Source organism: Ascaphus truei, chromosome 10, assembly GCF_040206685.1.
Source record: "Ascaphus truei isolate aAscTru1 chromosome 10, aAscTru1.hap1, whole genome shotgun sequence".
Classification (NCBI taxonomy): domain Eukaryota; kingdom Metazoa; phylum Chordata; class Amphibia; order Anura; family Ascaphidae; genus Ascaphus; species Ascaphus truei.
In genome coordinates this window covers 1,779,766-1,793,170 of record NC_134492.1, presented here as the reverse complement: position 1 = coordinate 1,793,170, position 13,405 = coordinate 1,779,766, and the positions used below count along the sequence as shown (strand labels likewise).

At 37.7% G+C, this 13,405-nt stretch overlaps 1 protein-coding gene across 7 annotated transcripts in view; it reads right to left on the bottom strand.

Annotated features, from left to right (window-relative positions):
* Positions 1–1,184: 1,184 nt before the first annotated feature.
* ZNF644 (zinc finger protein 644) overlaps positions 1,185–13,405 on the bottom strand; it is an 84,373-nt gene continuing 72,152 nt past the window's right edge. For 5 of the 7 annotated variants that reach the window (XM_075615564.1, XM_075615562.1, XM_075615567.1 and 2 more), the window contains 5 exons: positions 8,816–11,793; positions 7,732–8,325; positions 6,298–6,420; positions 4,320–4,422; positions 1,185–2,457 (listed from right to left, as the gene is read on the bottom strand). In XM_075615564.1, the coding sequence (XP_075471679.1) occupies positions 2,265–2,457; positions 4,320–4,422; positions 6,298–6,420; positions 7,732–8,325; positions 8,816–11,762 (3,960 nt within the window). In that variant the 5' untranslated portion in view covers positions 11,763–11,793 and the 3' untranslated portion in view covers positions 1,185–2,264. The remainder of the gene's footprint in view (positions 2,458–4,319; positions 4,423–6,297; positions 6,421–7,731; positions 8,326–8,815; positions 11,794–13,405) is intronic. The other 2 variants (XM_075615569.1, XM_075615568.1) reach the window with 2 other exon arrangements.

The following is a 13,405-nucleotide window of genomic DNA, read 5'->3' as shown; positions in this document are numbered from 1 at the left end:
GGACATTACTTATTTAGGCTAACCATTTACCAGAGTACTTGACACGTTCTTCTATTTCTTTTCTGATAACACAGCAAGTAATGGAGCTGCATTACGTTTCTTTTGATGTCACAGGGGAGATGACCATTTCCTCAGTAACAGGACCAACTAAAGTATTCATATCTTTGGAACTGATGGTGATCATCAACCTCGACCCTTGCCAATGAAGAAAATTGTTGAGATCCAGGACTCTTCGATCTACTCAAGAAAAAAAACCTTTCTTACTTTTTTCCAGAGATATGAATTTCAATGTTCCTAAAAAGTGTTATTTAAACTAGGGGTGCGCAAGATTATCATGGGAGGGCGCGACATTTACAGAGGCCCCACGCTCTTCCCCAAGGCATTTAAATTAAATGCCCGGGATCGCGAGAGGCCTCTGTAACTTCCCTTACCTTGTCTCAAGCGACGAATCACCATGAAAAATGCAGCGGGAGTCCCGTGACGTCGCGTTGCCATGGTATCACGTCATCTGACACCGGAGACAAGGCAACGAGGGTGGGTGGGGGCGCGAGCCGGAGGGAGTACAGCCAGGGGGCGCAGACTGAAAAGTTTGCGCTGCCCCTGATTTAAACAATGGAAAATAGCCGTGTAACAGGTAAACTTCATATCATGAAAATATTTGTAGAGACTTCTAAAAATTCCTGCCAATAGGACATTTCCAGGAGAGGTTTTACAGAAACTTAGCCACATTGCCACTTTGAAGCAAGGAGGGAAGCTGCAGCTCCAGTTACATTAGAGCCCTCATCATATACAGTAATGACTATATTCCCCCATAGCACATGTAGCTCGGCTGCTCATATTACCCTTTGAAATGTAAACAGAGAATCACTTCGGTTTCACAATGGAAAAAATAATAATAAAAATGGCCATTAGAAATAGCCTAAGGAATTACATGGGAAATGAACATCTCTCGCCAAGACACTTGCTGAAAATGATTTTGGAAAGGCGTACATCCCCCTCACCCCTTGAATTACCAAAAACCAGTAAGCTGGAAAAAGAATCAAACCCGAAAGAATTTGCAGCCGTTGTTTTGAACACTTAATACAATTTAGTATTTTTTGCTTAAGTTTGTGGGTACGAAGCTGCAGCTTAAAAGCCTGTTTTTACCAAGACACTGGCACCACAAATTCCATCCTCACAACACATTTATTTCAATATTTCTGTAATTAGACCCTTTGCATGAGCATAGTGTTACACAATTTTCATACACAATCACATCCAAAACGAGTTCTAAAATTTCAATTGTAAACATTCTCATGTTGAAATATTAATTTTTGTTGCTAAAATGATCAAATGTGGAGCCAAACTGAAAATGAGAACACTTTTAAACAGTGTGGTGAGAAATCTATTTGTACAGAAAAGTGTTTAATAAAGTACTAAGTAGGCAAACTATCATGTAAGCAAACGGACTAAGGTAAAACGTTGAAACAGAAATGAATAACATTAGCAAGTGACATTTTTGTTATAAACAATAGTTTGCTCAAAATCTACATAAGAAATGTCATTGGGTAAATACATCTTTGTTGACAAAGTAGGAGGTAGCATGGATGCGCCAGTTAGTGAGAAATGCAATTGAAATAGAGAATATTTCCTTACAACAAATAATTTCTAGTACTATATACACTTTCAGAAATATTTGTTAAACAAGTCGCCATCCACTTTTTAGTACAAAAAGCCTCTGTGTAATAAAAAACACATACATCTATATAGAATAGTACTGATTGCCCTATTCGATTGAAACAGTCTTCTGAACTTTGTTGTACATGGTAATACTTAATGCCCTAAATTAAAGAATACATTTTGAGTATCTGTCGTTGGTATAGAAAAACGCCATAGAAACAAAATAATTTTATGTCAACATCCAAGGCTTTGTTTTTTGGAAATATGGATGCCTAATTCTGAAGTCCTACTGACCATGAACATGTTCTGACTAAAATCTTGTGTAACAATTTTAAAATGTTTGTTTATATGCAATGATTGTGTTCTATTAAACACAGCATAAAACCAACAAAAACCTAAAAGCAGGTTCAACCTCATAAAAGACCACTTACTGTAACTTAAAAGATTCAGTTCGTTTTAATGTTTCGGCAAATCAGTATTTATTTTGTCCTTTGTATTATAAACAAAAAGTTAGCAACTGTTTCTTAAAAAAAGAAAAAAGTGGAACCGTTCCAATGTACATCCAATTCAAATGTATTTTGTGTTGCTTCATATTAGAATTGCTTCTATGTTGCTGCTTCTGCCATTAGTATAGACAAAGACGTTTCAGTGATCGAGGGAGGCTTTTTTAACAGCGATTCCACTTCGACCATACCAGCGCCAGTCCGTGGAAGATTAGCATTGACAATGTGACGTTGCAAGTGCTTTATCCAATCTTCCTGCACGGAAAGAGGACCACGAAAGACTAGTCCGCAAAACCTGTTGTAAGAACACAGAGCAAGTTACATTTATTATTTCATTTTTTTTTAAATATAAAACACAATGACAACTAAACCACTAATGCAGAATATTTGTGTTGATGTAGTTAAAAGAAATGCTGCTCCAGTAGTCTAAGGTGACATTTGTTAATAAATGAGTAAGCATGCAGTACTCAAGGTGTTAAATGACCACTATGGTAAGGTACAATGTTTGATGTAAGTTAGAGAGTGGGCAGTTCCTTGATATAGAACAAATCAATATTAATTAAATAAAACCAAGTCAAGCCATCTCATTAGGCAGCTGTAAACAAACTACTCAACTTTCCAAACAAACTACTCAACTTTCCGTTTAAGAAAATCGGTGCTGGGTCACACACGATCAGTAAGAACGAGGACAATAAGAATCACCAAAGCATTAGCTAAGAGAAAAAAGTTACTTCTAAAATTAAAGAAAAAAAATGAATATATACTAAAGAGAAATTCTTTTTTTTTTCAAATTCATTCATTTAGTTGACAAGCATAAAAAACAAACAAACAAAAAAAAACACCATATAATATACATAGAACAGTCATTTTTATAAACTAACCCAGCGGTGCGCAAACTGGGGGGCGCAAGATTATTTAGGGGGGCGGGCTGTGTGGGGGCACTAAGGGGGATCGGAAAATGCCCTTCCCCCCCAGGTGAAAGTGTGTGACTTATGATTATGTTTTGCGCCTGTGTTGGTTGTGATTGAGTGTGTGGTGTCTGTGCTGGTTGTGATTGTGTGTTGTGATTGATTGTATGTGTGTGTGTTGTGATTGTGTGTGTGTTGTGATCGAGTATGTGTGTGTTGTGATTGAATCGCAGTGGTGCGCAAACTGGGGGGGCAAGAGGGCGCAAGATTATTTAGGGGGGCGCAGGCGGCATGCAGCGAAACCTGGGTGCGCGGGCCGGCACACACAATGTGCACGGGAGGCCGAAAAAGCTGTGCGCAGGCAGCCAAGATGATGTGCGCGGGCGGGCAGCCGAAGATGTGCGCGGGGGGCCGAACAGGATAGTGCAGGTGGTGGCCACGTGATGGTGTGTGTGCACACGAGCGGGGGCTTCAGAGGTACGGGGAGGAGCACGCTTGAGCACGGTGAAGTCAAACGCCCCTCCCGGTGTCTGCCCTGCAATAGCGCTGTGTTCCTGCTCTCCTCCGCTCGCAACCTGCTTCGCTGCGATCAACTGCAAGTGAAAGGGTAGGCTGCCACTATATCAATCATACTATGAATGTACAGAAATGTGTAAAAAAAAAAAAAAAAGTGAAAACACAACATTGAAAACGGAAAAAAAATAATACTACTGTATGTAGGCGTTTGGATGACACTGGGGATAGCAAGCCAAAGAGTAGGGAGGGGAAGGGGGGGGGGGGAAAGGAGGGGAGAGGGAAGGGAGGTAGCAAAGAGGTGGATGAATGCCCCCCTAAAAGTATTGCCTTTGTGTACGTACACTCTCCCAAGCTTGACACTTGGGGAGAAACAAAATTGACTTTGAAGCGTGCTCAGCAGAAGTCAATGCACACGGCACACACACAAAAATAGCCCCGATCCACCTCCCCCCCCCCACTCCAGCTCGTGCTTCCAAAATTATGCAGGACTCCCTGTGCTCATGCATGGAGAGTTGGTGATGTCACCACTCTCAGCGGCAGCGTTGACGCAGCCTAATTTTGCAAGCGTGAGCTGTTAAGGTTTTTTTTTCATGTGATTTTGATTACATCCGGCAGGGGGGGGCCCGAAAAATTTTATGGATGAAAAGGGGGGCTCGGCATAAAAAGTTTGCTCACCCCTGAACTAACCCACAGTACAAGCTGTGATTCAGTTACAAATGTGGAAGTAATGTACCTGCATCTTAGGATGTAAACTTCCTCAGCACTGTGTGGCAAGGACAGCACCTTCTTCTTACTTCCAGATCGTGATCTCGACTTCTTTTGCTTGCAATCAAATACTAGTATACAAAGTGTTAAGCATCAGCCCATATACACAAGTTACATGCTGAACAGTTGCCATTTATGGATTCAATCACATTTTAAATACGTGTACTTGCTACTACAAAATTTTAGAGGAAAAAAAAAAATTACTCGGCACCACGTCTTTCCAAATGATCAACATTTAAGATCCGTTTAGATACCGCTCAAATCATAGGCCCCCTATATGCTGCGCTAAAATAAAAATGTAGCAAAAATAAGGATTTGTGTACAAGACACCTTGGTTACAAATGTGCTCACTGTGACAAGTGAAGAACTTTGCAGCAATTCCTATTAAAGGAGCAATCCAAGCAATATCGTACCTGTGTTTTTTTTACTTGCTACCTTTTTTTTTATTTTAAAATTCAACTCTTAATGCCATTTTTACTGAGTATACTTTGAGTTCTATTACAGGCTTAGTACACCCCCCAGCACAGCAAGATCTTTGTAATACTTCCCTGTTTGTGATAAGTTATTGCCAATATTCCCAGCAGTTTGAGCTGTAAACTGTAACACTAGATAATGTTACCTTCATTATAGAAGAATACATTGTAGCGGCTGAGTTACACTGACTGAAGGATTGACTTGAATGAAAGGCAGCCACTTAGTGAACATTGGGAAGCGGGATTTTTGCTGATCGATCACAGGAGAACTAATCAATCGGCAGCTTAGGTAATACGTTTTCAATAAAGGTAATCAAAGGCTGCATATATTAAAAACCACCGAAAAGTAGTTTTTTTGAGGTGCTTGGATTACTGCTTTAAACAGAGTTGGTGGCAGCAATCATGTAATATATACACATATATAAATACATACACACATACATATACATATATATGTTTCCCCTCAGAGGTAAAAGGAAGGGTTCACAGTTTAGTGTTACGACCTGCATTCATTTTGGTTATACCTTGACGTTGGTATGCAGGCTTATGACATTTTGGCCGAAGGGTTTAACTAAATAACCAAGTAAATATTATTATTGAAGTGTTAATAATACTTATTACTTTAGATGTTTTGTCAATTGAATGTAGCATTGGGCACCCGTCTTTTGTTTGTATACATTGGCCACGCTCAGTAACACTCTTATTGACATATATATATACATATATATACATATATATATATACATATATATATATATATATATATATATATATATATATATATATACACACATATATATATTCAGAGATATATACACACAATATATTGTATAACACCACCCCTCCCCCCAGTATAATCCAACTATTAATTTAGTGGTCATAATGCAGACAATAAAAGACAATTGAACTGAGTACGTGGGAAAGTTACGTTAAGGTGTATTTTGTATTGAACGGCTAAAACAAAAAGTAATGAGCGTGCACGATTTAGCTTTAACACAACAAAACATGTTTGACAGCTCACATTCAACATGGAATCTATTTTAGTGCAACATTATGGTCTGAAAAAGATAGATGTACACAAGTGTGCTTTGTTTATGGAAAACATGCAACTGAATTTCCCAAAGGAAAAATAAATTACACTATGAACATGAAAACATTCAGTGGCTGATTGGAAGGGATTAAGTTGAATAACAGTACATTTATTGAAAGTCACTTTATAGGACTCAAGTGATGACGAGACAATGGAGACATTTTATAGACTAGTTAGCATAGTATAAATAGATCTATTCATAAGATTTTAGTAACTTCACAGGTTTTACCTGTTGCTCTAATTGTTGTAAATTGTAAAAAAAATAAAAATGGCTTATTACTATTGGGATTAAAGAAAAGGATGGAAATTTCAGTGTTGCAATTCAAGTGCTGTGCCTGGGATAGAATGGCATAATGTCTTGCTTTGAAAGACAACAGACATACCTGTTCCAGTCAAAAGTCCAGCACTCTTCTTCCGTGCATAAGCGCGCATATGGTTAGACAGGCTAACAGCACTTGAAAACGTTGTATTGCAATGCACACAGGTCCTAAGCTTCGCAGACATACCTAACAGTCAAAAGAAATCTAAAATCCAGGTCTCCTCAAAAACACCACATTTATGCATCACCTAAATCTTAGTTTGGGGAAAAAAAGAAACATTTGTATATGGTAATGATGAGTTCCACACGTATGTTCATTTTGATCCAATGTATGTGGCTCAGCTATGCAAGGAATAATAATGACAATTATTAAGGGAGCAGAGATCACAACACTTGGTGAATTGAACACCTTCCATTTTTTTTTATTGGGATTCTTGTTTGCTACAATGTTGTATTTAATCTAGTATGACTTCTACTGTAACATTGTATAGGAAACCTTCAAAGCTTTCCATGTTCCTGAGCAGAATTAAAAGTCTAGTTGACAAAGTGGTAATTAAAGTGTTTTACCCACAAGACTGTAAAAAGGCTCAGTACTAAATTAGATTGCTGATGAAGGCTGGGAGAAAAGGTGGTAAAACACACCAGCAAACAGCTGTTAGACAAAACATTTTATTCAGTGCATTTTATGTTCATTACTCTGGATGCGTAACCAATAATGAAAGTTAATGATTTGAAGTTTCTTGCAAAAATCTTTGTGTTAAGTAAATGATCAACAAACTAGTCTTCTTATCCCAGGAAGAAAAAAAAACCATGAACAAAAACTCAAACTGATAAAACGATACAAAAAGTTTACATCTTTCAAAATCATAGCATACCATCTTATTTCCTTCCTTCTTTTACACATCTTTGAAAAAAAAAATATGTAAACACAAATGAATAATTTCATTAAAAAAAAAAAAAAAATCTACTTTAGCGTTGTCGCATCAATGTTACCATGACTATATACTGTAGTGCCGACGAGTATTCATAAACAAACCTGGGGCAATCACCAGCAAGACCCGGTACATGCTGGGTACATGCTGCAACATTCCAGTGACATTTCTGCAGACAGACTAATGACCCATCGGATTAACAGCGGGGGTCCCTGGCAGTCCCATTCAAACTGAATGGGACTGCCAGGGACCCCTGCTGTGTTAATCCAAAGGGCCATTAGTCTCTGCAGAAATGTCACTGAAATGTTGCAGCATGTACCCAGAATGTACCAGAGTCATGTTGGTGATAGCCCCAGATTTGCCCCAGATTTTCAAGGCAAGTTTTAGAATACTCGTCGGCGCATCTGTAGGTTTAACAAAACCACTGAAGCAATAGTTAAGGTCACAAACTTCATAATAATGGAACTGAGTTGAAATGCAAGATTGTCATATTTAGTTCATTTTACTGACTCTGCTCCTAAAAAGAGCACACGGCAAACTTACAAATGTATTAAATATGGTCTTACCTGACTGCATAGCAAAGTCAAACATTTTATGTGGATGGTACATCAGAGAACAGTCTTCATTTAGTGGAAGAAGGCATTTCTGAACAAACCTCTTTCTTGCAGTTTGATTGACCTTTTGAGGGGAAGTTTCTGCATTCTTTTCTTCATCTGATCTTTTCACTTTAAGAAGTTCTATTAATGAAAGGGGCTGATTTCTTCTTTTAACATGCATGTTTGCCTCGTCACATTGGTTTGGTAAATGCAGCCCTTCTTGCAACATTTGCTCAGATACAGTTTCAGTCTTTAGGCCATTACGGTGTGCTTCGAGAGGTACAGCATTTGGTGTTAAAGAGCCGTCACTTGAAGGTTTCTGTGCTACAAATGGTCTGTGAATAATACGCCTGCTACTCAGTGCTTTCAGGATTTGTTCATACTTTTCTTCATTTTGCAACATTTCATTAAGAACACAGATAGGCGATTTGTGTGCATCCCACTTGGTTTTTCCAAGTCTTTTCAGGTGGCCCCTAACATGATTTGATAATCCAATTTTAGTATCAAACCAGCCTCCACAAAGAGTACACATGTGTTCAGAAGGACTTTCAGATTTCTCTATTACTGCAAAAAAAAAAAAAAAAAGTTACAACAAGATCATTTTATACAAAATGATGCCCATCACAAAGTAGCAAGAGCAACCTAGCTTTATACCCCTATTTTTTGTTCCCAGTTTAGGAGTACTTTTATCATGCGCCTTCTCTATATCCCAAACTGTAATTAGATAATTTCAAGCAATAGCTATTGCAGTTCAGAGTGTGTCAGATCAGAATTAATCTACATCTAACGCCCACACAAAAACCATTGCAGGTTCATTGACAGTTCACACTTTTTATAGAAGGTACACAGGAATGGCAACAATTATAAACATGTTTATTCTTCTAATGTGGTACATCCACCACAATTAAAAAAAGGTTTTCGGATAGAGTGTTTGTACATAAATATATATATTAAATATTTTACATATACTATATACTGTACACTGCATGTCTTGCAATACTGGTGGGATCGACAGTAGTGTAAAGTCTCAGATGAGGCCAAGTTTAAATCTTACCTTTTCTTACTCGTTTTGTTGGGGTTCCAGTTCTCTTGAAGTGCTGCATTTTATCACTAGTTGCAATTTGTTCTGGTGACACCACATGTCGTGCTTCATAAGTTAACCCTGCTCTGTGAAGATGTCCACGAACATGATTAGACAATCCAACCCCAGTTTCGAAGGTTGCAGGGCAATAAGGACAGGACTTTTTTTCAAGGGACAAATCACTCCAGTGAAATATAGAATTGTGGCTTGGCAATGCAGAGTGTGCATTTTCCATATGCTCAGCACCAGGTATTTCATGTAAAAACGGGTTATCTCCGTCACCATCTTCATAATACTCAAAGTAAAAACCATCACTGGTATTATAATGCAAACTGGATTCATCACCAGGTCTGTGATCTTTTCCTTTGAATATTGGATACATATTTTGTTTTGTTGGATTACTGTAGGTGTCATCAGCTGATTCTGTGTTAAAATCGCAAAGTTCACCATTGTCCCATGAATCATAATCCTCTTTTTTCTCAGATGAATTAAGTTTCTTAAGTACAACAAAAGTCATTTTATGAAGAAAGTCAGGATAACAATCGAAATCTTCTTCTGTGACTGGGCGTTCGATTTCCGATTTAAGCACCCTTTTTACAGCTGCCCGTCTATGATCTTTAAAACCAACAAATCTTCCTGTATGGAGATTCTCGGGATCCATGATTAAGCAATCATTTGGGAGGTTGCCTTGTGTTGAAAGCAAGTGTAAAGAATTTGCAGTCTCGTCATCTTTTTTTAAATTTAGTGGGTAAAGATCATTGGATTTTTTTATCATTTTGTAGCTATCCCATTTCTGGCCGTATCTGTAAGAATTATTCACCCTGGCATCTTTTTGCTTTGTCATTTGCTGAAAATATCTATGTTTTTGGTCATTGCTAGTGAACAGAAGGGCTTTGTTTGGGGAAATGGAAGGACTGCAGACTATAGTTTGTGCAGCACTTTTCCTAGCTTTTTGTATCTTGTGTTTTCTATGAAACTTTGCAAAACTGTTCATTTGAGACGTGGAAACATATTGTCTTCTCATATCCTGTTTTAAAACCGAATTCTTTGGAAACGAAGAGGATGGTTTCATGAACGGTTTAGTTTCCCTACCAATATCTAGAAGTTCATGATCAGTGAAATTCTCTCTTTTAAGTAGAAGAGGACCATTAAACTGATCCATGGAAGATGATGGATGTAAATATTCCATGTGTTTCCTTAAAATATTTCGGGCAGATGTAGTAAAAGGACACATCTTACAAACATAGGTTGCAGACTTTTTGGACGAAAGAAAAAGGGGATTTTTCACAGAGGTCTTTTTCTGAACTTTCCTCTGGGATATATCTGTAGTTAGAATTGAACATTTTACTACTGCCCCATGAGCAATACCTCTGTGGCACTCCAATTCATTTTCAGTAACGGCCATAAAATTGCACTGATCACAACAGTAGTATCTTTTGTCCTTCTCATGGGTTTTGGCATGCTGCACAAAAGTCTTTGGACAGTTGGTTCCAAATACACACTGTGGACATTGCAATCGTGCACTTCTACCTTCATCCTGAAGTTCTTTCAATTCACGGATTTCCTCCATCAGTTTCTGTCTTCTTTCCTGGTGAATAATCATATGTTTAAGTAGTGAGTTACGGTCTCTAAATGTCCTCCCACATTCCCTACAGGCATACGGCCGTGGAACATTAAGATGCCGAAAGTGATTATTCCCATCCAAATGATACATCATGTGCCTATGAAGGTGTTTCTTCTCCCTAAAATTCACATTGCACTTTGTGCAGGGATAAAATGATGGCTCTTGATCACTAGTGCAAGTTGGTGGTGACTGAGAATCACATTTATTTAGTAAATTATTCGAAAAAAAAGAGCTGACGTGAACAGGTAATGTTTCACCAGAAAAGTCACAAACTGGACTATACATAAAATGTTTGATAGCTTCTACAGCTTCTTTTGGAAGAGCTTCTTCCGATTCATCAAGAGCAGATTCAGACTTGACCTTTGTTAATTCATATTTGTGTGGCACAAGCACTTGCTCTTCATCACTCTGATTCATCATATCTACATTTAATAACTTTGATTTCTTGGAAACATAATTTACATCACTATAAGCATCTTCTGAAAAGCAACGCGTTATCTTACTACCATCCATTTTACGCTTTCTCTTTTTTTCTACCCTTACAACACAGTTATTTTCAGACTCTTCTATTGCTTTTTCATCATTCATAAGTTCTTTCTTAGTATCCAAATTTGTATATTGTCTTGCTCTATAATAATCTGTAACGCAGAAACTTTGTGTCTTGTTACATACCTCGTTGACTGGTAAATGTTTTCCATCTTCACACACATCTACTGGTCCTATTAAAGTGCTATCCAACATGAAACTATTCTCATTAGATGTCTCACAACCAACAGAAGAGGAGGTAGGAAGGTTTAGAATGGAATGGGGTTCTTTCTTGGCATGTGCTACATCAGGTAACAAAAATAAAACTTGTTGATTTGACATCTGTACAGTGTTCTTTGTAGACCTCTGAAGATCATACACCACCTTCAAAGTTGAGCACAAATCTGTTTGCTGACCCACAGGTTGTTCTGTGGTTAATGTAACACTGCCTTTATTCACGATGGAAGTCTTAGTTAAGGCATGTGCAACTGGTCCATTAATAGAAGTTCCTTTAGGCAAGGTATGGTCCTCACTAGAGACAGTGGGAGCATCAGCGTGTATAAATAGGGTAGGCTGGACTCTGCTTAAAGCTTTTTCAGATCTGTCCCTTGACTCTTCAGGCACAGTCAATGTATTATTTTTCTGAAAAGATGTCGGACTCTCTTCTATATTCTTAAATACTACATTTTCCACAACAGAGTTGAAATTGGTGTCGTCTTTGAGGCATTCTTTAGCACCAGTACGGTCAGCAATTATCTGGGACTCCTCCATATTGTTAGTCTTCCCATTAAACAAACGTATTCTAAAAATAAAAAAGAGAATAAGCTAAATTGTACTCATTTTATGTCTACTAAATTCCTGACAAGCAATCTACAGACAAATATGCCCCAAGAGGAAAACACATTCAAGGATTAAAGCACTTTTGTTTACTGGAAGAATTGATCAAATGGATCTTTAAAACTAAAGTATATTTTAGCACTTGCTAGTTACAAAGACCCTAACATTTCCAAATAATAAAACAATATTCTAGTTATGTAATCAGCCCTTATTTGGCCAATATGTAGCTATGGTCCTTATTCTAAAACTTCTATAAGTGAAAAGCCAGTCCCTAAACACCTTGTTTTTCCTCCTTCTAAAAGCAACATGCTTATATAAAGATTACTAGTTTTAAGGGTAATTTATCTTTGGGTATAAAACGGAAACACACTTCTCAGGATGATGCTCTGAATAACTATATTTACAACATAGTCCTAATTAAATGTGCTAACTATACACAAAAAAATCCATTTATTGCCTGTGTCCCCTGGATATTTCAGAATTCTCCACGGTCTGCTACAGGCATGTTTCCACGGTGACAAAAATAAGATCATATTCAATTTTAGCACCCCAAAATGGTGCTAAAGCAGCACTCAGCAGGACACTGCATTACTTACACGAGTAACAATGGGCAATACTGTATACAGTGCATAGAATAATAAAAAATAAAAAAACAAGGATTTATTACCATCTATTTCAATAATTCACAAAAACAGATACAAAGTATGAAAAATAAAATCCACAATATCTCATGGGAACATAACTTGTGTCAAGTGAAAGCTTTCATACCTCAATTTATTATAAACCAGAGGTAGACAAATGTATGCTCACTCCATTTGAGATTCCAGATTAGCGTTTCTCAACAGGAAGCAACGTTGCTAACGAAGTGGTAAATTCAGTGTTAATGAGTGGCTTCACTGTTACCACCTCAGAGGTAAAACTTTACATGCTCCATCCATCTGTTCTAGTGTTAGGGGTTTAGAGAAAGAACAGACGCTTCCCATTTAACACAACTTCTCTGGTACCCCTTAACAGCAGGGTGACAAACTATAGGAATAGCATATTTGCTTGAAAATACATTTCTATCAAGGTTGAACCAAGAAAACCTGCCACTCCTATTAAGAATGACAAAATGTAGATGTTTAGAAGCCTTCATTGAGAAGTGACTACTGCACAATTGTAATTACTGGTGCATCCCCTCACAGGACTAATTTAACCCGGCTGTGATGTCAATTTGAAAAGAAGCAAAAATACATATACATTTTTTTGTCTGCAAGTGTTCCCTTTTAGTCACATATCACAGGAGAAAGGGATGAGTATTGTCTAATCTTATCCAACCCAATTATGAGGCAATTAGGTTAATTTACATCCCTTGCATGTCAAATAACCAAAAGGCAAGTGAGATATTAGGCAGAGATTGGGGCACATTAGTATTACTTATTTCTGACCTACTAAACTACCACACATTAGTTCAACTTGGTCGTACCAGGAACGTCACCTTTTAACGTATTAGTAGTCCAGTATATATTTTAATGCATTTGATTTTTGTTGATTTATCAGTCAAGCCTTTTCGGGCTTTCAACTAAATTCACACGTTT